The sequence below is a fragment of the Neodothiora populina genome (assembly GCF_041146345.1).
Source record: "Neodothiora populina strain CPC 39397 chromosome Unknown canker_contig_11, whole genome shotgun sequence".
NCBI lineage: Eukaryota > Fungi > Ascomycota > Dothideomycetes > Dothideales > Dothioraceae > Neodothiora > Neodothiora populina.
The window spans coordinates 659,064-682,359 of record NW_027191410.1 but is presented as its reverse complement, the minus strand read 5'-3'; the positions used below and the strand labels follow the sequence as shown (position 1 = coordinate 682,359).

The following is a 23,296-nucleotide window of genomic DNA, read 5'->3' as shown; positions in this document are numbered from 1 at the left end:
ATGAAGAGAAGAACTCACAGTTGGGCTTCTGACATGGCTTCATATAGAGATTTCATTCTTGGCCCGTGCACTCGTTCTTGCACATTCTACCTTGCGTCGCATATGTTCCAAGCACTCCCGTGATATAACGAGGATACAGTCGCATCAATTTGGACCATTGCATCATTGTTTCTATTGCGACTTGATGCTCCACAGAAGACTCGTACTTGCTGTGTCTAGCACGCACAAGTATCAAAATGCGTGTGCAAAAGTGATCCGCAGCATCCCAAAAAAGTCATCGACCAATACTCCACTTGGCACCACACCAACTTCATGTAGAAGCTTCTCATGTTCGCGAAACCTCGCAACTGTAGATCAGGAAGCAGTTCTCAGAGACTTCAAGGAGACATGTATGCATATTGATTGTCAATCCGACCGTGGCTGACTTGTCTCCAGTCCATTTCCAAGCAGCCACATGTGATATCAAAGATCTCGGACAGAACGTCGACACAGCAGTAGAAAAGCAGGTAGTGCTACATGGCTACCTCGGCAACAAACGCCAAGCTGGCAAGAACCTGATCTTTGTGGAATTGCAAAGTACTGATCTTACTCATGTTGTCCAAGTAGTCGCCGTGCAAAAAGGCGACGCGGCGCAGAATGCTGCATATGCTAGCCTAAAGTCACTGAACAATGACTCTCCTGTGGCCATTACTGGCTTCGTGAAGGGTCGCAAGGCCAAGCCATCATCTTCCAAAATTCAAGAAGAGACAACACAGATCACCGAGGTAGAGGTTGAGTTGACGGACATAGCTCCTCTCAATCACTTCCCAAAGGATATCATTGTGACCGACGAAACCGTCTTTCCTCCTGAGCAAAGGCATCTACAAATTCGTAACGAGAAGCGGTTGAGAGATGCTTTGCGATTCCGAAGTCGCGCAGCAAGCATCATACGTACCGAGCTTTGCGAAAATCAAGGATTTATCGAAGTGGAAACTCCGCTTCTGTTCAAGTCCACCCCTGAGGGAGCCAGAGAGTTTTTAGTACCGACTAGAGCAGAGGGCATGGCCTATGCACTACCCCAAAGTCCTCAGCAGTACAAGCAGATTCTGATGGCGAGTGGCATACCGAGATACCTGCAGTTCGCAAAGTGCTTCCGTGACGAAGATCTGAGAGCAGATCGACAGCCAGAGTTCACCCAGGTGGATCTGGAAATGGCATTTGCAACGGGCAAAGATGTGATGAGTGCCGTCGAACGCACTGTTAAGAAGCTCTGGTCGACTCTGCTCGGTGTGGAACGCCCTGACGCCTTTCCTAGGCTCACTTATGAAGAGGCAATGTCTACTTATGGCTCTGATAAGCCTGACAGAAGATACGGATCCAAGATCCAACGCATCGAATACCTATTGCCTGTGGATCTCATTGGCAAGATTGGACCTCTGAACGACCCGATCGTGGAAGTGATGAAAATACCCATTTCCGATGATCCCGCTCGCACGCGCAAGTTCGTCACCAAGTTCATGGACTCGCCCGAATCTAAGCCTTTCAACGAAAACCCTGATGGTCAACCCGGTATCTTCATCTTTGATCCACGCCGCCCATTATCCGGACTCCAAGCATTCGGATTCGAGGCAGCAGAGGTTTTGGAAGACACGCTGGACTTGACAGATGGTGATCTTGTCGTTTTGCAAGCTCGTCCAAGAGAACCTCTCTTCGGAGGCTCCACTCTCATGGGAAACCTCCGCTTGGCACTTCACAAAGCCGCCGTAGCATGGGACTTTATTCCTGCGCCCGAAGGATTTGACTTCATGTGGGTCACCGACTTCCCACTATTCTCTCCCACCTCAACATCTGAACCGGGCCAAGGTGGCTCAGCGGGGCTATCAGCCACCCACCATCCATTCACCGCGCCCAAAACCGCCGAAGACGTCGACCTGCTACTCACAAACCCGCGTGAAGTCAAAGCCGAGCACTACGACCTGGTGGTCAATGGCGTCGAGCTCGGCGGAGGCAGTCGTCGTATCCATAGTGCCGCCGTGCAAGAGCTCGTTCTCCGCGACATATTGAAAATGAGCGACGAGCGCCTCAAGGACTTTGCGCACTTGATCGAGGTCTTGCGCGCCGGCTGTCCGCCACACGCAGGGTTGGCTCTGGGCTTCGACAGGCTTGTTGCAGTCATGCTCGGCCGCGAGTCAGTCAGAGACGTCATTGCTTTCCCCAAGAGTGGCAAGGGCGAGGACTTGCTGGTCAAGAGTCCGTCGAGGATGACCGAGGAGCAACTACAGACTTATCACCTGCGCTTGCGCGAGTAGGCATAGCGTGTTACTCGAAGCGAAAAGAAAGGACAAGAGATACGTGGGCGTGAACGACGAATTGTAGACTATGACTATTGTATTGTATTATACCCATCTAGATATAGCCGGCCCTCCCCCTTGGCAAAACCCATCACCCACATCAATGTACCGAGTCCCACTCTATGCATCGAGACCCCAGCCAAGATCACGACGAATCCACCGCAACCAAGCGAAACGCAACCAACGCCAAACACGCATAAACGAAACTCCTCCTAGATATGCTTGCTTGTACCAGGCTCCTAAATATGTACCAACGCGAAAATAAGAAAAGCAAAAGATAAAAATCCCAATCTACACACTTGTCTCTAATTGTGACTAACGCGCATCTCACACTCTGTTCAACGGGAAGAAGAAAAGACTGACCATTCCTCGCTGGTCCACACCCTCGTTGCACCCATGACAACGTAGTGGAGCGCGATCTCAAGTAGCACTATTCGACGACGACGACAACGATGAGGACAGAAGCGCAATGACTAGTCCTGACGAGCCATCTGCAGCACCGTCACCGACACCGCCATCAGCCACATCAGGACGTAAAAGTGACAACAAGTGACTCTTCCGCGCAGCATCACCTTCATCTTCATCATCATCATCATCATCATAATCATCATCATCTTGACCGTCATCGCCAGATACATCGTCGTCTGCGGAACCGATCCAGCAGTTTACTACTGCTGCTTCAGCCGTTGTTTTTGGTTCTGATCCTGGTCCTGATATCGGGCGAGTAGCAGATGGATCAAAGACTGCTATCGAGCAGGATCTGGAATTTGACCTTTTGCTGCTGCTGCTGGCATAATAGTTCATCGCGGCGCAAATGTCGATGCAGTCGTTTAGAGTTGAGACGAACGCTTGGGCTATCGTCGTCGTGTTCACCTTCATGCTTGTACTTGTTTTGGCGGTTGATGATGATGATGATGATGATGACGAAGACGATCCAGATGAGCCTGACAAGGGCGAGAGGAATCCGCAGTACGTAGTAAACGAAGACGAAGAGTCAGCGGTCGTGCTCGTGTAGAGAGTGCCGTTCGACGAGGGGCAGTAGTCTGATGGCGTTGCTGCCGCAGCCGCCGCCGCCGCCGCCGCCTGGCTTGTCTGTGAGGGCGCAGAGGGCGTGTAGGCTGCGTTACTGGTAGTCATCAGTGCTCTGACCTCACGAGCATCTTCACCTATGTAATCCCACCACTGTGGACAAGAGGAATGACTAGTGCAACTTACGGCGAAGCCCCATCACCCAACTGGCCCTTGATATTCCCCCCATGCATATCCCGTCCTCCCACCGCCCCTCCCACGGATGCCCCTACGATAATCAACACCATGACGACAGCAACAATAACAAATGTGCGGATCTTCATGCCGAAGATTATGAGCGGCGACTTGACGTTGCTGTTGTCATACCCCGGTCGATACGAAGAAGAAGGAGGGCGGGACCGGTCACCATATGAGACGGTGTATTTGTCTGATGAGAGGTAGCTCGTGTCGTCGTATTCCAGTCCATGGCCTGGTGCGACTTCCGGGGCGTTGTGGTATTGGTAGAGGCTCGATACTCGCGATGGTGCGATGTATGCAGAAGTCGGCCGCGATGATTGCGGAGAGGGCCCGTCTCCGAATTGGATTTGTTGCATTGTGTTTTCGGAGGATGTGTTTTGTCAGGATGCGCATGAAGTGAGATGGCAGAGTGGCAAATGCTTTCTTTCCGATAAGGTGAGATAGCACAGGTCAATTGGATGCAACACTTCTCGACAGCAGCGTCTGCACACCCATAGCAATACAGCACGACAATAAGAAGAAAAAGCAGAGACGGCAAAAGAGGAGGCAATAGAGAAGAAAAGAAAAGGGAGAGAAAAGCGGATGGTTTGAAACCAACTACTGCATGTCTGCGCCGGGTTTGATGGGCACGAGAAAGGCACAGTAGTAGGCACGCAGAGCATGACTTTTGCTGCCGCGTTCCTACATATTGTACCTACATCACCATTCACCAAAACATGGTCCACTTACCTCCGTTCGGCAACCAGATGTCATGATCAGCAGCAGTCAGACCTACAAAGGGCTCTCTTCTTGATTTTCTAGACGCCCATCGCGCCAAACATTGTGCCTCTGCATGAAGAGAGAAAAGGCAGTCAGCGGCACAATACAGCACATGGCAAACAGTGCATTCGAAATGTCCGGAACGCGGAGAGCATATATTGTCGCACGAGAGAGATCGAGCGCATGCATGCATGCATACATGCATCTCAGCGACGTGGACCGACGACGACGACATACGCAAACAGACTCACCTACCCAACGGCCGAGCCTTTGCATGCACGAACCCTGCCCCTTCTAGCAGCATGTCTCTCGTCCACGTCTCCTCTTTCGAGAAGTCTAGTCTCGCTTCATGCATGGTACTAGCGAGCCTGCCTCTTCTTAATAGTCTTTGGTTTCTGTCATGCTTGCAGTGGATAGAAGAAAGACAGCCGTTTTCGGTCTCGGGGGGATGCGAGGCTGACAGGACCCGGAACTAAGACTTGCGCTGTGTTCCTCGCTTCCAAATCTCTGGGTCGATCAATCGACTGTTTGAGTCAACACTGCATAGTGGAAACTGGGTAGCAAACATTTTGTTGGTTTTGTAGATCCCCACCGATCAAGAGTGTCCAGGGAACAGATTACTAGAGATGCATAATTGAGTGTTCTTGGGGAGTTTTCATGTACAGCATGGCATCTGGTTGCTTGCGTCATGTGATAGTATGAGGATATTGACCTCTGCGGAGTGCGCATCAGATGAGCACTTTGTGCATTACCGTAAAGCAGTACTAGTATTCTTATCGCCTGTTTCAGTCGGCCAAGACTGGAGGCGTTCGAGACATACATATCTGACCGGCCGAGCGCATTTATGAGGACAGGCATGCTTGTGACAAACGATCAGTAATAAGAATACCAACCAAAGTCTTGTTGTTGACAATTCTTTCGTCATGTTACTCATTCTCGATGTCGTAAAAAGTAATAGCTAGACACTATATGCATCTACCTCGTCGCCGAGCAGTTCTTACAGCTTCATACCCAGTGCCTTATGCACCCTCAAGGACTGCCTGATGCTTAGATCAAGCATAATCTCCTCACTACCACCAGGAATGGCATAGGCCCTGACATCTCTGTACAATCTCTCGACCTTGGCACCCTGGCCACCTCTGCTGTAACTCAGACCACCAAAGATCTGACTCGCTTCTCTGGCGCAGAACTCGAAAGTCACAGTCGCTTGTGCCTTGAGACCAGCAATGGCACCTCCGAGCTTCAGCATGGCCTCGACGTCGTTCATCTTCTGACACTGGTAGATCATGTTCTCTAGCCATGCGTATGAGGCCTCGATCTGTCGAAGCATGTGTGCAAGCTTTAAGCGGATGACCGGGTGCTCGATGAGCTTCTTGCCGAACGTGCGTCTCTTGTGGGCGTACTTCATCGACTCCTCGTAGCAGACACGAGAGAAGCGAAGACATTGGATTATGATGCCGATGCGCTCGTGGCTAATCATTGTCAGTATGTCTGTGCATCCATGAAACTTGACAGGGCTTCACTCACTTGAAGTTGGTCATGATGACCTTGAATCCTTGGTTCTCCTTTCCGATCAGGTTCTCGACAGGAACCTTGACGTCCTCAAAGGTGACATAGGTGGTTCCGCTCGACCAGACACCTTGGCAGTCCATCCGTCTCGTGGAGACACCGCCAAAGCTACGCTCGATCAGGAGTACACTCACACCGTTCATGCCCTCGCCGCCGGTTCGGACTGCGGTGGTGAAGTATTCGCAGTAGATGCCGTTGGTGATCCACTTCTTCTCGCCTGCTCAAGGTCAGCAATGGTACTGTTTCCGTGGAACCCCATAGGGCCTTCTAACCATTGACAATGTAGTGCTTTCCGTCCTCGCTGAGCTTCGCCTCGCAAGTCAAGTTGGCCACATCGGAACCGGCATCTGGCTCAGTGATAGCCAGACAAATGCGCTTGTCGCCATTGACAACGTCGGGCATAATCCTGTCGACCAGAGCCTTCTTGCCGTGCTTGATGACAGGAGGGGCACCGATACCGAAGCCACCGATCAAGTTCCACACGAAGCCACCGCTGCCTGAGCGGGAGAGCTCGTCTGTCAACAGCATCTCGTGGAACAAGTCCCACTTCTCTGGCTCCACGCTCTTTACACGATTCTTGGTCAGATGCTTTGTCTTCGAGTATGGCACACCCAGCAAGCCAGCGAGGTAGCCTTTCTCGCCCATTTGCTTGTAGATGTCGTCGGGGACCTTCTTCGCCTCGTCCCACTCGGTGACGTTTGGCATGATCTCGTCTTCCATCCACTGTCGGACCTCGGCGCGAAGGTCTGCGTGTGACTGGTTGTAGTAGGGTGTGTGATACTTTGAAGCGCGACTCGTTAGACGAATGGTAAGAAAGAATCGCACAACCTCAACTTACCGACTGATACCAGTTCGGGTCGGCACCGGGGATCATATCTCCAAATGTGTCCATGGGCTCGGCCTCTTCCTGTGCTGCGGGACCTGGCATAGGAGCAACGGTACCGGATTCGGCGGAGGGCTTGACGACTTCCTTCTCTTTCTTGGCAGCTGGTGGAGGAGTGGCAGGTGGCGTCGGAGGAGCGACTACTGCGGCCTTCTTCGAGTCTAGAGAGCCGACCTGGAGTTGACCCTTGTATTTCTTGAGGATGCCCTCGTTGTGGTACTTCCAGAACTGTTTACCGGCGTCCTTGCCAGCGACTCGCTGCAGAACTGAGAAGCTAATATCAGTATGATTCTTCACTTGACAATGTACAGATTAAAACTCACTTTTCTTGCCTCCGGGATGCTCATCCTGGAACTTGGTCAAATCGTAGACGTCCTCATCGACGATGATCCATAACGAATCGGTCTTGTTGTGTGATGAGACGTCTCCCTTGGAATACGAACCAGACATGGTGGCGGTGCGAGGATCTTTCTGATTATTTGTGATATTTTATCTTACGCGGATAGAGAAACAATCAAAGGAGAACAAGAGAAAGGCCAGAGAGAAGGAAAGAAGATGTATAAGTGTAAGTTATAAAAGCGTTCCTGGCTACAGTCACATGTCAGCTTTCTTATACCCCGTTCCATGTTCAGGCCAGAAACATACTTTTGAAAGTCCGCTCTTAGTGAAGTGATCGAAGCATTGAACAGTCTACAGTATATCGTGGCTACCAAGGGGGAGGGGTGAGAGGGGGGTTCCTTTCATGTTGGGAATGGACGGCTCTCACACTTGGAAGACCGAAGCAATCATGGACGGCGTAATCATCTGACATGTGAACCGAGGCACACGAGGGGGGAGGTCAGCATGGAGACAAAGATGCCGAGGTCGCCAGCCAAGGTAAGGTACTGTATCTGTAATTTGTCTCCCCCGGAGTGCTTGGAAACCTTGAACGTGTCGTCCCCGGCCATTTCTCCACATCCAAACGACTCGACGCCTTGTAGCCGGGGCTCCGGGTGACCGCGCCGACGTGCATGTGTGAGTCTTCTGTCATGTCACTGACTTTATTCTTGCAGCATACAACTAGGACCTATGCAAGGGACCTCTCTGAAATGGTATATAAAGGAAACCCGAACCCCTACTGTATCTCTTCTGTGAACCGTCCTCAGTCTAGAGGATGCCAGACATGAATAAGAGGACTCCCGAATCTTCAGACGAGTAGGTACCTTGCTTCAAGGTTACGCCAACACCGACTTTGCGAAAAAGCGGTCCCGCGGGATGACCTCGAGCTCCCTCTTCCCACAGATCATTCTCCAGATCAAGTAAGGTAAGTGTTCACAACAGTAAACATTCGCAGAGGCAAGTGACAAGAAACCCTACAACAACAAAGCTTCCTCTTCTGTATCATGACCTAGAACACTCCACTCAAACACACCTAAAGCATCTATCTGCCTTCAAACCATCACACTCCTCTACACTCTAGACCCCCCAATCAGCCATCGAAGAAACGCGATGTCTCAAGGGCAACGAAAAGTCCACGTAGTCCCCTCCTCGACCCTGCGCACCTCCGGCGGCCAGACAAACGGCATGGCACGCCAAAACGCCATCACCGGCCTGTCGTCCAATCTCTGCGCATCAGTGATGCTCGCGGCGCCGCACTCCGCATCCGACGTGCATCACCACGGGCCGCAGGACACGGTCGTGTATGCCGTCAGCGGACGCGGAGGGGCGATTGTGAGTGAGGAGGGCAAAAAGAGGCAGGAGGTGAAGCCTGGAGACTTTGCCTTGATTCCGGCGTGGACGGAGCATCGCGAGGTCAATGATGGGGATGAGGAGGTCAAGTGGGTCATTACGAGGGCGGTGGGAAGTGGGCCTGTTGTGCAGAATTTGGAGGGGTGGGGAACGAGTTAGAGGTGTAGTGTGTGACTCTTCTTTATTTCTGGTCATGGAATCATAGTGCAGTGTGATCGGAGTCTCAAATTCAGGGTTGGTGGTAGGGGCTCGTTTGCTTGTATTTTCTAAAGTTGGTATGCTTGGTAAGGGGGTATATTGTATGAAACGAAAAGAGCCGCTCTCAATGATCAATGAGAATAAATAATTCAACGCGCTTTGGGGGGCCAGATACCCTTCAAGCCTGTACTCAGGCTCCTCTTCCGATGTACCATGCCTCGAGTCCCTGAAATGTCCTCGTCAAAAGCAGCAGACTCGGCTGTAGCGTCGACAAGCTCGGGCCGGATCGTTGGCGACTCTCCTAGCCTGGATCTATGAAACATCTGCTTGTATTTCTTCTCTGGCTCGCTGGGACCTGTCTGGGACGTCGTGGATGATGCCGTCGAAGATGCCGGAGCCTGAGGTGACAATGACGTAAAGTGTGAAAAGCCCCTAGGGGCGGCGCTAGGCGTGCTAGGCTGCGATACAGAAGGAAACAGCAGGCGTGATGTTGGCCATAAGGTGATCTGGGGTCTGGGTGACGGCGGCGAATCGAGACTTGAACTCGAAGGAATATCCTCAGAATATTCGACATCGTCTGCAGTGGACGATGGCCCGGTCTCGATACCTGACGAGGCAGAGCCAGCCTCGGATCCGGCAAGTTTTATGGCGAATCGATCATGCATAGATGCGCTGTAAGGGCGAGAGCCCCGAGGTACAGTGAGAAACAACCGCGGATCTGGGGGAGGACTACTGTCATGGCTCGCACGTCTCTTCTTCTGCCTTCTCTTCCCCGGACCGGACAGGTTGGGGACATCAGACCTGGCGAATGCACTCAGTCGAAGGTCGATCTGACTGGGCGAGAAGACGAGCCGGGTGCGGACGCGCTGGACCGCACCATCCAAGGCAAGCTCGATTGCGCAATGGTTCCGAACTTGACTGAGTTTCGGCCATGTGGCCCGCTCGCCGCTGAGCATAGCTCCAATCATAAAGTCAGTGGTCGGATTGCGAAGCACTTTCGGAAATTGTGCGTATGAGACTTCGGGAAGGATTGTGATGTCTCCGGAATAGCGCTGGCTAAGCACCGACCTGACCTTGGACATTGTCGTAGGCATAACGCCTAGCTCGGCCAAAACTTGCATGCGGTGCAGAGCCTCGCCTTTGGCCAACTCGGCCAAAGTACGCAACCAAGTGGAGCTTGGAGCTAGAGGTTTCACCACACGATCGGGCGCAGAAGTTGGAAAAGTGTCATCCTTGTCGAGAAAAGGGACAACGTGCGGGTTGACCTGGGAGACTATGAAGTGATTCACATTGAACATCTCCGCCAAACGAGTCATAGGAAGATCGTTGTCGACAGAGCCATCAATCCACCTCTGGGGCGAATGATCCCAGGGAACCTCTTCCCCCGTCCTCGGATCCTTGGCGAGTAGTTGCGCTGGAGAGAAGATAAAAGGCACAGAACATGAGGTGGCGACAGCAGACCAGATCATGACGTTGGGTGCAGTGACATAGTTGAGTAAGCGAGGCAGTTCGTAGAGGCTGGCGGTGGAGACGCAGATGTTGAGAATCCTCCGAGTGCGATTGTAGGCTTCCTGGAAAGTCAAATCACCAAGAAGATCTCTCATGACGCGAATAAGATTGGAGATGTCGAACAGAGCGCCATCGGTGAGGAAACGAAATGCCTTCTTCCAGACGCCTTCGTCCTCGCCGTCCTTTTCAAAGACATCCAGGTCACCATAGCAAAAGTCTCGCAACAACTGAGGTATCTCATCATCTGTGCGAGTGCATAGGACAGCGGCCACAATGCTCCCTGCGGATGCGCCGGATACAATGCGTGGTAGCAATTGCGCCTCGAAGAGACTCTTTGCAACGCCAATATGATTCATACCCAGAGTACCTCCTCCTGACAGCAAGAGTGCACTTCTGCCAAAGGCTTGGCGGGTTCGTAAGAGCTGCTCGTAGACATCGCGGGTGTCGAGAGACGGGCGTGTCTTCGAAGGTGACGATAGGTCGACAACAGCCTCGAGAGTGTCAAGCGCAGCTTCGATGTAGGCTTCTATGCGAGCTTTGGTGCCGACTCGAGAGTGCTTGTAGAGGCAGATGTCTCCCATCCCACCCAAGTTCCTTGTCAAGGTCGTGCGCACGAGGAACAACATTCGAGAGGCATCGCAGTTGATCCTGGCTTCTTCGAGTTGCTCCATGCGGGCTCGGACGAGAGGAGCATTGTACTCGGTGCTCTCTTCCTCGTTCTTCCAGGCGTTGTTGTTCTCGAGAACGTCTAATTCCGAGGATGCAGCTAGCCAGTCGGCATAGCATTTAGCCTGCGAAGGAGATGAACATTAGCTAGACTGTCCTGAGGACTGAAATGCTTGCAAGACAGCAGCCGTGTGGGTTGTTGAACATCGGATGACGCATTGCCTACCTGTTGCACCTTCAGGCGCAGGACCTGCTTCTGCCACTCATTGTCCGTGCCTGGACCGTCGATAGCAGATGCGTCGAGCCTCTCTGATCCTAGCCATGAACCGGAGCCTATGGCAGTTGACGCCCGTGTTCCCTGGGGCTGTGATGCGCCAGCCGCGCTGTTTCTGCTTGTCTGAGGACCGCGGAGAAGCTTTAACAATGACGCCGGCTGAGGAAGAATAGTTGAATTGCTGGTGGTGTTGTTGGAACCATGACTGTTGTGACTCGGCCTCGTTGCGACTGTCGACGACGACGATGCTGACAATGTCGAGTTGTCATTCAACCTCCCTTCATGAGCGAGGCCGGGCAAGTATACATCACGGAGAAGAAAGTCCATCGGCTGTGGGAGCAGCCATCGAGGATTCCTAAAAATGGAACTCTCGTTGCGGGCGCTGTCGGCCGGCGGATGCGGTAGCGGTATGCAAGATCAACACGCCATATTATTTATTGAACGCAGGTCAAAGGCAGGAGTCGAAAGCGCGGGTTCGGGTTTTAATATGTAGGGAAACAGAAAGTTGGAAACGCGGGTGGAAATGCTGCCAACAGATGGAAAGTGACACCCGGATTACTGCATCATTCGCTCTTTATTATGAATCTTACTCAAACATGCAAGATATCGTTCTTTATGCTCCGTGGAAACCTGACTTTCTCCCCCTCCAGAAAAGAGCCAAGATTCGAGCAAAACCGTATTTACCGCATGGCGCATGTGACACTTATCTGGTTTCTTTCCCCAGCCAATCCTAACCTTATTTACCCACTTCTCGAGGTATCACGCTCCAATTCTCCAACTCTCCAACGTGTACCTGTGTTGTACGGAGGTACACTTGCGACTTCCTACCCGAGCATACTATCTATAAGGGGGCTGGACACTGTCACAGTCAGGTACATATCCTCTCCAGGCCAGGCACAGTGCAAAACAGATCAGATGGATAGGGAGTCATGACAATCTCCGACCAGTCCGAACACGCATGTGACGGAACGCCGTAGATAAGGGGGGCCTACTGTCGCCTAACAAAGCACTGATCGAGATCTCTTCGTTGCATCTGATGGAGCTGTTATGCGTGTCCGTGCTGTGTTGGTGCCTCCAGTCGTGCAGTCAACGTCATGATCCACACCCGCTGTTCTCGAGATACAAGTAAGGTAATTACTCCATCCATCAGTTGAGAGGGTACACAGAGCCGGCTATTGGGCATTTCTTGCTGGAGTGTCCGCATTCGGCGTATGCACTGGAATCCATGTCATACTCCATCAGCACCAATATGGAGTCACAACCCCACTGCTCTACCACATCGCCGGGCTCTAACGTCCACGCGATCAAGGTCTCAAGCTGAGACAGCCAGTCTATTGCGATACAAATATACAGTATCATCGTTACTTTTATCCAGCTAGCAGCTATGGCGGAGTCATGTTCCGTCGCATTGCTGCTACGCGCCACGTCGTCTTTATTTGTGCCCAAGATCATGCGTTCACCTAAACCTGCCGGGTAGGAATCCTTGTCGACCCTCGTACATGACCTATAGATGTGTGTTTGTGGTGTCAGTGGTAGCTCATGCAGGGTCGGAACGCACAATGCAGGCCTACAGCACATCTTCCAACTAGCACTGAAGCCATTTTGGTTGTCAACTGTGTAACGATATCATAGCACTGCACTTATCAGATCCATCGAGTCAGTCTACTGTGCAAAACAAATAAGCCAGTCGTGTAATCTCATTCAGCGTGATGCAATGCTAAGGAATATCATCAATCTCATCACCAACGTCATTATCTACTCGTCACCGTGACCGTATGCCTGAACAACGAGCAGACTTGCTCGGAGTCCGCGTTCGAGCAAGACATCTGCTGCGCTACCAAGAGGACCACTGGTTGCAGCTTTCGTCCATCTCGATCCTGTGTGCCTGCCAACTACGATGAGATCTCCTGCGTTTCTGGGATTCTGGGAGACTTCCACCTCGGCACGTCTAATCGCCTCATCTACCGGTGTTGCAGTCTGCACACTTTCGAATACCACCCGAGATGTGAAGTCACTCGTCAGAGATCGCTGTAGTGCATTAAACAGACTTGTGTCCCTGTCACGAAGCTCAGTTGAACTGTGTACTACAGGTCCCGATTTGGATTTGTGACCAGAGTTTGGTTCGGCGACCTCATGTCCAGTAACCTGGTCTGAGTCCGACTCGGACCTTGACGTGTCGAGTGTCGTAAAGTGTACAACAGTCGCGGTGACATCCGGGTTCTCGGCAAGCTGTAGCACGAGGCGGAGTGCCACACGTCCATCTGCACCACCGAAGAATGGTATGAAGATGTGATGACTGCGATCTATCACTGGCATAACCCTCTCGCGATGACTTCGCATGCTAACGGTACTCGTCGCCCTGCGAAGAGGACCTGGTCTCAGCAGAGGCGCGCTACCGCCGAAACCTTGATTGACAAGGACGGCAATGTTGCAGGTTGGTGCGTTCAGCACATCGTACACAAATCCTGTGTAGCTTGTACCATCGCCCTTCGTCTGCGCACCGTCAAGAAATGGCTGGCGCTCACTCACGCTACCAATTTCTGAGTTCCATGGAAGTAGTAGTAGATCTGGACTATCCTGTGAAGCTTGGCGACTTAGCATCTCCGCGAACGATGTCTCGGGCGCTACCACGATTTCTCCCGACACTTCGAGATTGTATAGACGCCCAAAGTTTCGGAAGGTGTTGATAATGGGATCTCTGTAGCTGTACTCGTCGACTTCAGACACTTTCATCACCGAAGAATCTCTGTCTGTCAGTTCCATCATCCTTACACCGTGCACTCCAATTGGTCGTCGTAGGGTGCTAGGCTTGACTGCTTGGCCTCTGGCTTCTGCATCTTTGACGTGGGTCGGGTGTAGTCTGGTTTCGTCGGTGCGACCACCCAGTAAAGAGACAAAGGTCAGCAGCGCAGGCATGTGGTCCAACCTGAGGTACACAAGCAGGTCTTTGACCTTCTCGCTGCTGACCTTCGCAGTCATGACTGAGGAGTCGTCTCCGAAGGGGTCCGTGAGTGGGAGACCAGTGTCCCAATCAATCAAGCCCTGCTTCCACTTATCGAGCTTCTGTTGATACCATGGTGGGTACAGAGCAATTGTCAAGGGCGTTGTTGCGAATGTCGTGACTAACGCCATGACTACGAAGATGGTAAAGGTACGTTGACTCAATATCCTCGCTTGCAGTCCAATGTTCTACCAGTTTGTTAGCACAGTTCTAGTGAAAAGACCGTGACTCGACTCACAAGCACAATCAGCTCCACCAAGCCTTTGCAACTCATCAGAGCTCCAATTGCAAAGCTTTCCCTCCAAACCATGCCATTCAGCCTAGCCGCGAGTGCTGCAGCAACGAACTTTCCGAAGAAAGCAACAGCAATGACTCCGATCACATACGCCCATGTGATGCCATCGTCCAGAAGTCCCAGGTTGGTAGACAGCCCAGAAAGGGCAAAGTACAGTGGCAGAAAGAGGGCGCTGATAAGATCCTCGATCTTCTCTGTGACTTTGATCGCAAAACCTCCCTCGTGAGGACAGATAAGTCCAGCCATAAAGGCGCCAAAGATAGGGTGTATGCCTATCACGCCAGTGAAGAATGCAGAGGTCAAGGCCATCATCAACGTCAATGCAACGATACTTTGGCTCGGCCCGTTCTCGAAACTACGGTTCCTGCGGAGAATCCAGGTGAATGCAGGTTTCACTGCAAAGACCAAGAAAAGTGTATAGCCCAGGGCTGTGAGTAGTACCCAGAGAGCGGTCAGGCCGCTACCGGAGTTGACAAGAGCAACACATAGTGCAAGAAGGATCCAGCCAACGATATCATTAGAAACACCAGCGGAGAGAACAATGATTCCAACAGGTGTCGACAGCAATTTCAGCTCCGTCAGAATACGGCAGAGAACCGGAAAGGCAGTAATGGCCATTGCCACACCGATGAACAAGACGTAGGTCCCGAACGCGACAGGCTCAGTACCTGGTTCATCGCGGAATTCGTGATACAAGCCATAGGCAATAGCACAGCCTAGAGCAAACGGAAGCGCCATTCCAGCGGCTCCTACACTAAGCGACTTCTTCCAATTGCTCGCGAGATGTCGTAGATCCACTTCCAACTGTGACATGGTCAGATTTCGAGCTTTTCGATAAATCAAGACTGGTCCTTACCCCGACAATAAACAAAAACATCACAAGACCAATATTTGCGACTAGACTTAGATTGGGCGTCGCCGCAGCAGGGAAGATGGTTTTGGTAAATCCAGGAATACGTCCCATCACAGAGGGGCCTAAGAGGACGCCTCCAATGACCTCTGCTATGACTCGAGGTTGTCGAATCTTCGACAAAGGCCAATGCAGAAGACGACAAAACATGATGATGATGCCCGCCTGTAGAGACATCCGTCAATATTTCATAGTCTACTGGAAGAATAACGCGTATTTACGAACCTGTATGATGAACAAAATAATGGGGTTCTTGGGGTCATATTCGGTAGGATTCGATCCCTCGAGGATACCTCCCTGAGGAGCGGCTTTGTGTGTAGAGGTAGGAGTTGTGGACGCGACCGTCTTCGTGACTATACTAGTCACTACCTCAGTGATGGTGGCCATTAGTACGAGCAAAGGGCCCTAAAGGCCTAAGTGAGTGAGATTTCGACTGATGAATGCTGAAATGCCGGAGAATGATAGTAGTATATGTTTGAGAAACGAAAATGATGACAATATGATAGGAGAAGAACAAATGCTACACATACACCTTACTAATAAGGCCATGCATGATCGGGAGCTCAAATGAGACAATGAGAATGCGGAGGATCAGCGTAGATTATGTGCAGATGGTAGTCGAGAAAGTCTGGGGAGGCTTGGGGGGTCTAGGCGTTCCAACGCGTCCGCATGCCTACTGTCAGAAGTGCTTATTGACTTTTTCGGTGATTCTCATGTCTGTCAGATGAGAAGGGCCAAAACGCCAAGTTGGTCGTACACAGTACAGTGCCTCCCTATCTCGCGGGCTCACCGCAAAGTGACAACAAGGGAAAATCCCCCGACCAATATCATGGTCACAGATCTCTGGTGTGGTCGAAGATGCCCGACTGCATCGCATTCACAGTCTGCTTGTGGCATAGTCCGCACCATTCTACGGAGGCACTGGCTTTGTAACTGTTACAGCGTGGACCCCTTGCTCATCTGCAGACTACGCCACAACCGCTCGTGTTCGTCTTGGCATGCCACATGCGACTGAGTCACTGCAAGTATATGGTTTCACGAGATCTTGTGACATGGCGGTGACAGATTTGATGGCTTGATCACACGAACAGAAATGTACCCGACCTATCGCTTAAGATGTTCTGTAAATAACGACCGGTGGTAATTAAGGGACGGACTCGTTCGGATCTTGCAATGTTTAGTTCATGCATGGTCAAGAGGTGCCTTGGTAGCACAGATGCCCACTTCTGATGTTAACGTACTACACAGAATGTACCTTGGACAAGATGTGGACAAGGGATTGTACGAGACTCATGGTAGTAGAGAAAGAATAAACTTGATTGCTATCTGACCAATTCTTATGGTAGTATAGAAGACTCGATTGCTATTAGCCCAATGCTGGGCAGTGGTATTGGGAAAAACTCAAAAGTGAACGACGCATATGCACATGAAACGTATAAGACGCTATAAGCTCTTTTCCACCACTCGGCTCTTATATGCATCCCTTACACCTGGGGACCTGCCTTGAGGACCTCGGGGGTGGCCTCTGAGGCGTACTTCTCGAAGTTCTCGTTGAAAAGAGTTCCAAGCTTCTTGACTTCAGTCTTGAAGTCTGCAGTACCCGTCCAGCTCTTGGCCGGGTTCAGAATCTCACTTGGGACGTTGGGGCAAGTCTTAGGGACCGAAAGGTTGAAAGTCTCGTAGACCTCGTACTCGACGTTCGCAAGCTCTCCGCTGTGAATTGCGTCGAGGATGGCGCGAGTGTACTTGAGAGGGCAACGCTTGGCGTTGGGGGAGGTGGCACCAGCACCAACCCAGCCGGTGTTCAGGAGCCATGCGTTTGCCTTGTGCTCCTCGATCTTCTTCGCAAGCATCTTGGCGTAGCGCATTGGGTGAAGAGCAAGGAAGGGCTGAGCGAAACAAGACGAGAAAGTTGCCTGGGGCTCAGTGATACCGTCCTCAGTGCCAGCCATCTTGGAGGTGTAACCGCTGATGAAGTGGAACATGGTCTGCTCAACATTCAGCTTGGAAATGGGTGGCAAGACACCGCGAGCATCGCAAGTGAGAAGGATGATGTTGGTGGGGTGAGCAGTCGAGATACAGGGGATCTTGGTGTTCTCGATGTACTCGATGGGGTATGCGCAACGGGTGTTCTCAGTGAGGGTTGAGTCGTCGTAGTCAACCTCACGGGTCACAGGGTCGAAGACAACGTTCTCAAGAATAGAACCGAACTTGATGGCGCCGAAAATATCAGGCTCCTTCTCTGCAGACAGGCCAATGCACTTGGCGTAGCAGCCACCCTCAATGTTGAAGACACCCTTATCGGACCAGCAGTGCTCGTCGTCGCCGATGAGAGCACGCTTAGGGTCGGCGGAGAGAGTGGTCTTACCAGTACCTGAAAGACCGAAGAACACGGTAACATCTCCGTTCTGGCCCTCGTTGGCAGACGAGTGCAATGTGAGGACATCATGCTTGACGGGCATCTCGTAGAAGAGAACAGTGAAAATTCCCTTCTTCATTTCACCTGCATACTCGGTTCCGAGGATGACCATCTCCTTCTCGGCGAAGTTGATGGCCACTGACGTTGCTGAGGTCATACCAGCAGTGAATCTGTTGGCTGGGAAGGCACCAGCGTTGTAAATGACATAGTCGGGGTGGAAAGTTTCCAAGTCTTTTCTCGAAGGGCGAATGAGCATGTTACGCATGAAAAGTGCATGGTAGGCACGAGCACAAACGACACGGACACTGATCCTGTATCGCTCGTCCCATCCTGCATAACCATCGACAACGTAGATGCGGTTTCTGGTATTTAGGTAATCGACAGCACGCTCTCTGTTGATCCGCCAGACCTATGATTACCGAAACAGTCAGCACGGAACGCTATGCGAGATCTGCACGTGAAAGGGGGATCTGCCTCCGCCGAGCGGCTCCGGAGCCACCCGAAAAGCGGGGCAGTGACGTTTCTTCTGAACACCCCACAAAATCGCGCAGCCGCCGGACAGTGAAGAGCCAAACACGGAAGCGCAAATCGTAAGCAGTGGGGAAAATATTGGAGAATAGCTTACATCAGTGCTCATCTTCTTGTTCACAGGTCCCCACCAGATCTCCTTGTTGGAGCTCTCTTCGTCCACAATACGCTTGTCTGATGGTGAACGACCAGTCTTTGCTCCAGAGTAGGCTGATAGAGCGCCGGAAGACGTGATTGCAGAGCCGGTCTCGTAGACCAGAGCATCTTCGTATAGAGCGGCTGCAGAGGGGTTGGCAACCTAGTCGAGGAAGACACAGTTAGCATATCTGTTATACCAATATTGCCAATTCAGAAGGATGGGATTCAATCCTTACAATTGCAACACGATCGTAGTCAATGTGAGCCTTCTCGTGGAGTTCCTCCTCGAGTTCTGTGTGCTCACGCTGGGGCTCAATGCCACCAGGGTGTAGGTTGGTCTTGTTCACCGTGCTGGACACCATTTTGATAGAGGTTGAGTGGAAGTTTCCTTTTTGCTGTTTATTGAATTGTTGACGAAGATAATCTGCTTGCAATGGAGGGATAGGTGAAGCTGATCGAATGGGCAATGGACTCGGGGAGAGCTCTTGCTTTATAGACGACATGGCTATGGTCTCCGAACGGGCGATTACGCTACAACGACCTGGGTTCTCTCGATTCACCACGGTTGTCGATATCCGCGCTAAGTTGCCGAGGGAGTAAGGCGCAACTCTGTATATCCCGCCGTTTACGAGAGCTGTGATTGGTCTTAGGGTTCGTGACTTAGAAGCCAGCTCAATGTGGAGGCCAAGGCCACGAAAACAAGTCGGGTAGAGGCTACGGTCGAACCCGGGTTACGCACTCTAATGTTTATCGCTCTTCGATTTGCACTGTCAAATCGCCGAATAAGCGCGAATGACGATGCGCTATGAGCATTTTAAAGGCGCAGTCGTAATAATGAGACGGCTGAGCAATTTATCAACTTGCAAATTGCTCCAGCGGGGTAACGGATGGAAGACTGCGGAGACGGAAGACGGATATAGCCTGGACGCCAAATATCGCGGGGCTCCAGGTCGAGAACCTCGACGATGATAGGTATTGCTCAATACCTCAGTTCGAAGTAAACAGACTCGAGACACAGAGTACAATATTCAGGTACTGTACCTCACAGTCAGTAAGGTACTATGGAGTACAACACTTCGCCGCGCATACGTACCGAGCTACACTTCTGACGGTTCACATTTCTCCTCCTGACATTACTTGCTTGGGTAATTTATGGATTCAGCTGCAAGGCCACAATTGATCAGCCTCGCCTCATACACGCTTGGACTGAGATGTACGCTTCCTACTTCTTCCGAGTTTCTAGCTTGTTGTCGATGGTCTCGATGGCCATCATGATGACCATCATAACTATTCATCATGGATCTGCATAGGCATGAATCATGACACTAAGCCTGACCAAACCCAAGAGAATGCTGCAGTGCAATAGTCAACTTGTGCTCCAGAATATCCTTGCTCTCATACTCTGGAAGCCTGAGAGTGCTGAAACAAGTCGAGCTTCCTGGAAGTGACGTGCTGTCGCCCATCAGTCGTTCTATCACGAACGTTAAGCTCTCAGTACCATTTACAGGTACTCTGCTGCTTGCAGTGACGAACTCGAGCAATAGCTTCTGGTTTTCTTCACTATAGTCTTTCACTATTTCCCAGAACCATTTCACAACGTCTGAAGTGGCTTCGTACCCGCGGTATGTTGCTGCTTTTTCGAGAAGGTCGATGTCAAGATGCGTTGATCCTTCGACAATGGCACGGAGTGTCTCCGGTGTGAGGAGCTATTCGGGATCGTTAGAATTTAGTAGACAAAAGTCTAAGCAGCACCGGGCATACCTTTAGGGCTTTGCTGTCCACCACACTATGGAAGCCTTTCGCAAAAGCCAAGAATTGTGGTCGGATTGAGTAGTCCAAGATCCAGCGTGTATAGTCTCTCGCGTAACCTTCGCGATTGAGATTAGTAACAGTTGGTGGGGTTTCGGTTGTACGAGCTGCACTTAGCTCCCAACCTGGCCAATGAAGACTCTGGGGTTGAGTTGCCGCTTCTTGCTGTGAATTCGGGAAGGCTGAAGCTTGTGTGTCTACCATGGCCATATCCTTGCCATTCGTGCGCGCATATAGTTCAGGGTGATGTTTATCGGGGTAGATATTGTGAATCCTCATCTGGCCCCTTTCCCTTGCCAATGTTGGCAAGTGATTAGTACTCGTAGATGCATCTTGCCATGGATCCACCATGTCCGCTTCAATATATAACCCATTCGCTGCGAAGCTAAATGTGTAGTCTCTTGCTAAGTCATCCTCAACTGAGCCATTGTAAGCGCATAGGTCTTGCAGTGCTTTGGCGAGTTCTGGCCAGCCTTGCTCCAAATCAGTGTCCCCATAAGTCCCTGTCAGAAGCTTACGATATAGAGCGAGTGGGAAGGACACTGGCAGCGTAACACCATTGTATACAGCCAATGCGAACAAGGTGCCGAACAATTGAAACTTGTACAATGGTACCATTGAGCCTGGTTGGAACCAGGCGAGGTGGGAGTGGGGATCGATCGTGAAAAGAGCTGGGATCTGTAAGTTCGTTTTGTCATATCACCAAAGTTGATCTGCTCACAGTAGTCTGGGTTCAAGGCTTCCGCGCATGCAAGTTTGAAGAATTCGATCTGCACGCCGCCGAGATCGTGACCGATTTCACCCTCCTCTACGCCCATCCGAATACGTAGAGGTTTGCGTAGTTCATTGCTCATTCGATGCCAGAGCTGATTGTTTGCGTCTGCTAGGACAGAATGCCGGTTGATCCGAAGTACAAGGTATGGCTCTTGTGCGATCTTCAGGCGCTGATCTAGATATGCATTATCGCTTACTGACGCTCTCGATGTAGTCTTCAGCCGCATCTTCTGAATCGCACTAGATGTGCTGTATGCATGTCGCATGAATCTATGGTTCACACCGCGGAAAATCATCGTCAAGTCTCTCGTGCCAAAGAGGAAGTGGAAAGAGAATAAATGTCGAGTGAGTGGCTCATATTGTTGATGTATCCAATCGATCGTTGCCCTCTCCACATTGAGGTGATTGAAGAGTGCAGGGGTAGGGAAGAAATTGTCCGAGATGTCGAGGAAGTCTGCACTTCTGTGGCTCCCTATCACATATGTGAGTATTTTTTGGCGCAATGATTAGAGTGGATATGTACATACAAAGGTCTTCCATGAGCTCGAGTATGGTATGCGCGACACCATACCGTGCAAGTCTATGATCTCCATTCCAGTGCTTCAAAAAGCATTTTCTGAGCCACTCAAGCCAGATGTTGGCGTTCGTGCAATGTGAGAATTGATCTCGCGACTCATCTTTGAACTTTCCAGAATCACGATCTGTACGGTGCAATTCTCGTTGCTCTTCAATCAGAGATTTGAGGATCATTTGTCGCAAAGACGGCGGAAGTTGAATCTCTCGAGTACGTCTGTCGATAGCTTGTGTAATCGGCGCTTCTTCAATCCTCGAACGAGCTGCGATGACCTGCACCAAGCGTTGCACTAGTCGAAGAGCCGACTCTGATTCGAATGCGTCGAGTATACGCAAGGAACAGGAGACATGCCGCTTGGAGTGAATTGAGTCCTGCTGGCCATCCGTCAAGCCATTCGCCAATGTGTGCTGCACGACTTCCCACGTGCCCTTTTCGGCTCGTGGGATTGATGCAGTGAGAGCACGGATTGTGGTGGTGACCACAATCGCTATCGAGGTGACGGTGAGTGGCTGTGAGAGGATAGCGACTCTTCTGGCCTGTGAGTGAAGGACCTGTCCCAGAGCCAGCCAAAGACTTTCGAATATCAAAGTCTGGTATTGATTTGGCCAATCTCTGAATGCTCTGTCTATCCGTGTAACAGGAAAGTTATCCCGATGAGTTTTTTGGGTGATCACAATTTCCAGAGGGCGGTCACGAAAGGAATGCGAGAGGCAATCGAAGCTGGAGAGTGCACCAAACAACTCCTGTCCTTGTGAGCTTGTTCTATCGTCCTGTCGGGTTCCTGGACGATTCGTGGCAATCACGATATCCTCAATTGCGGCACAGCGAAGTGAAGCGATTATTGTCTTCATTCTCATCATGTCGTCACAAGATAGATGTGTGGTATGCGTTGAGGACCCACCACCCGACCTTTCAGGTAGTCGAGCCGAGTCCTGTACGAAGTCCCTGAAAACGTTGGTATTGAAAAGTTGCTGCACGAGCGACTTGGGATCAGTCTTCTGCTGCGGTTCACAAAGTGTAGCGATGCGATCGTCCGAGAGGTGAGAGCACATTTGAGAATGTGGATCCTCCGCAGTGGCAAGCTGGACTGCCATTGCTCTTGCTGTGACCAAGTTGTATTTTCTGGTCTGATTAGAGTGGAGCGCTCTGCAAGTGTAACATGTCGGGGTGGTGCACGCTGGATTCCCACATCCTGACTGCAACTGGAAGATGAACCGATTGATTGTTTGAGCCAAATCCCGTTGTCTTCGCTGGCGGTGTTCGGCTACGGATGAGGCAACCGCATTAGATGCATTTGCAGCTGCGGTCATGACATTTAGTTGCACCAATGCTTTCTGATGTTATACTATGCGAAGGCTAAGGGAGCTTAAGTGTTCGTCCTCTCCACAGTACCAGGCGGATGGTGGCAGGTTTCAAGCACACAAACGGAGCCTCACACAACAAATAAGGTATTGCCGCACTTTCGTGATCACCGACACCGGCGAATTTTGGTTTGGTGTGTGTATGTGGACCAGCACTTGAGGCAGGAGCAAACAATTTATGTGAATTAATGTCATCTGAATGTTCGTGAGGCTTTGTACTGTACAAAGTGGTATGTCTCACGAGGTGCTAGCATAGAGGGCCAGACGCATAAGACATGCACGTTCGGTTGTATGGGATCACGACT

The 23,296-nt window shown here is 51.2% G+C and overlaps 8 protein-coding genes across 11 annotated transcripts; 2 read left to right on the top strand and 6 right to left on the bottom strand.

The window, feature by feature from the left end:
• Positions 1–184: 184 nt before the first annotated feature.
• AAFC00_000543 (uncharacterized protein) lies at positions 185–2,288 on the top strand (the record flags this gene model as incomplete). Its single annotated transcript, XM_069345307.1, has 2 exons — positions 185–389; positions 436–2,288. The coding sequence occupies 2 exons, from the start codon at positions 185–187 to the stop codon at positions 2,286–2,288; spliced, it is 2,058 nt and encodes a 685-aa protein (XP_069200386.1).
• Positions 2,289–2,750: 462 nt separating this feature from the next.
• AAFC00_000542 (uncharacterized protein) lies at positions 2,751–3,952 on the bottom strand (the record flags this gene model as incomplete). The annotated part of the gene is made up of 2 exons (XM_069345294.1): positions 2,751–3,456; positions 3,546–3,952. The coding sequence occupies 2 exons, from the start codon at positions 3,950–3,952 to the stop codon at positions 2,751–2,753; spliced, it is 1,113 nt and encodes a 370-aa protein (XP_069200385.1).
• A 1,400-nt stretch (positions 3,953–5,352) lies between these two features.
• AAFC00_000541 (uncharacterized protein) lies at positions 5,353–7,257 on the bottom strand (the record flags this gene model as incomplete). Its single annotated transcript, XM_069345282.1, has 5 exons — positions 5,353–5,827; positions 5,883–6,141; positions 6,197–6,704; positions 6,763–7,073; positions 7,131–7,257. The coding sequence occupies 5 exons, from the start codon at positions 7,255–7,257 to the stop codon at positions 5,353–5,355; spliced, it is 1,680 nt and encodes a 559-aa protein (XP_069200384.1).
• A 1,038-nt stretch (positions 7,258–8,295) lies between these two features.
• AAFC00_000540 (uncharacterized protein) lies at positions 8,296–8,694 on the top strand (the record flags this gene model as incomplete). Its single annotated transcript, XM_069345271.1, has 1 exon — positions 8,296–8,694. The coding sequence occupies one exon, from the start codon at positions 8,296–8,298 to the stop codon at positions 8,692–8,694; it is 399 nt and encodes a 132-aa protein (XP_069200383.1).
• Positions 8,695–8,882: 188 nt separating this feature from the next.
• AAFC00_000539 (uncharacterized protein) lies at positions 8,883–11,509 on the bottom strand (the record flags this gene model as incomplete). The annotated part of the gene is made up of 2 exons (XM_069345261.1): positions 8,883–11,033; positions 11,135–11,509. 2 exons carry the CDS (start codon positions 11,507–11,509, stop codon positions 8,883–8,885), a joined length of 2,526 nt encoding a protein of 841 aa, XP_069200382.1.
• Positions 11,510–12,937: 1,428 nt separating this feature from the next.
• Positions 12,938–15,775, bottom strand: AAFC00_000538 (uncharacterized protein; the record flags this gene model as incomplete). Its single annotated transcript, XM_069345249.1, has 4 exons — positions 12,938–14,371; positions 14,422–15,282; positions 15,335–15,553; positions 15,614–15,775. 4 exons carry the CDS (start codon positions 15,773–15,775, stop codon positions 12,938–12,940), a joined length of 2,676 nt encoding a protein of 891 aa, XP_069200381.1.
• Positions 15,776–16,872: 1,097 nt separating this feature from the next.
• On the bottom strand, positions 16,873–18,976 carry AAFC00_000537 (uncharacterized protein; the record flags this gene model as incomplete). Of its 2 annotated transcripts, none has more annotated exons than XM_069348243.1 (3): positions 16,873–18,216; positions 18,433–18,633; positions 18,710–18,976. In XM_069348243.1, the coding sequence occupies 3 exons, from the start codon at positions 18,974–18,976 to the stop codon at positions 16,873–16,875; spliced, it is 1,812 nt and encodes a 603-aa protein (XP_069200379.1). The 2 variants fall into 2 exon arrangements, with proteins under 2 accessions (XP_069200379.1, XP_069200380.1); XM_069345238.1 differs by having other exon boundaries at positions 18,710–18,835.
• Positions 18,977–19,798: 822 nt separating this feature from the next.
• On the bottom strand, positions 19,799–22,724 carry AAFC00_000536 (uncharacterized protein; the record flags this gene model as incomplete). Of its 3 annotated transcripts, none has more annotated exons than XM_069348241.1 (4): positions 19,799–20,179; positions 20,235–20,953; positions 21,004–21,528; positions 21,584–22,724. In XM_069348241.1, the coding sequence occupies 4 exons, from the start codon at positions 22,722–22,724 to the stop codon at positions 19,799–19,801; spliced, it is 2,766 nt and encodes a 921-aa protein (XP_069200376.1). The 3 variants fall into 3 exon arrangements, with proteins under 3 accessions (XP_069200376.1, XP_069200377.1, XP_069200378.1); XM_069345226.1 differs by having other exon boundaries at positions 21,584–22,490; XM_069345227.1 differs by having other exon boundaries at positions 21,584–21,596.
• Positions 22,725–23,296: the final 572 nt, after the last annotated feature.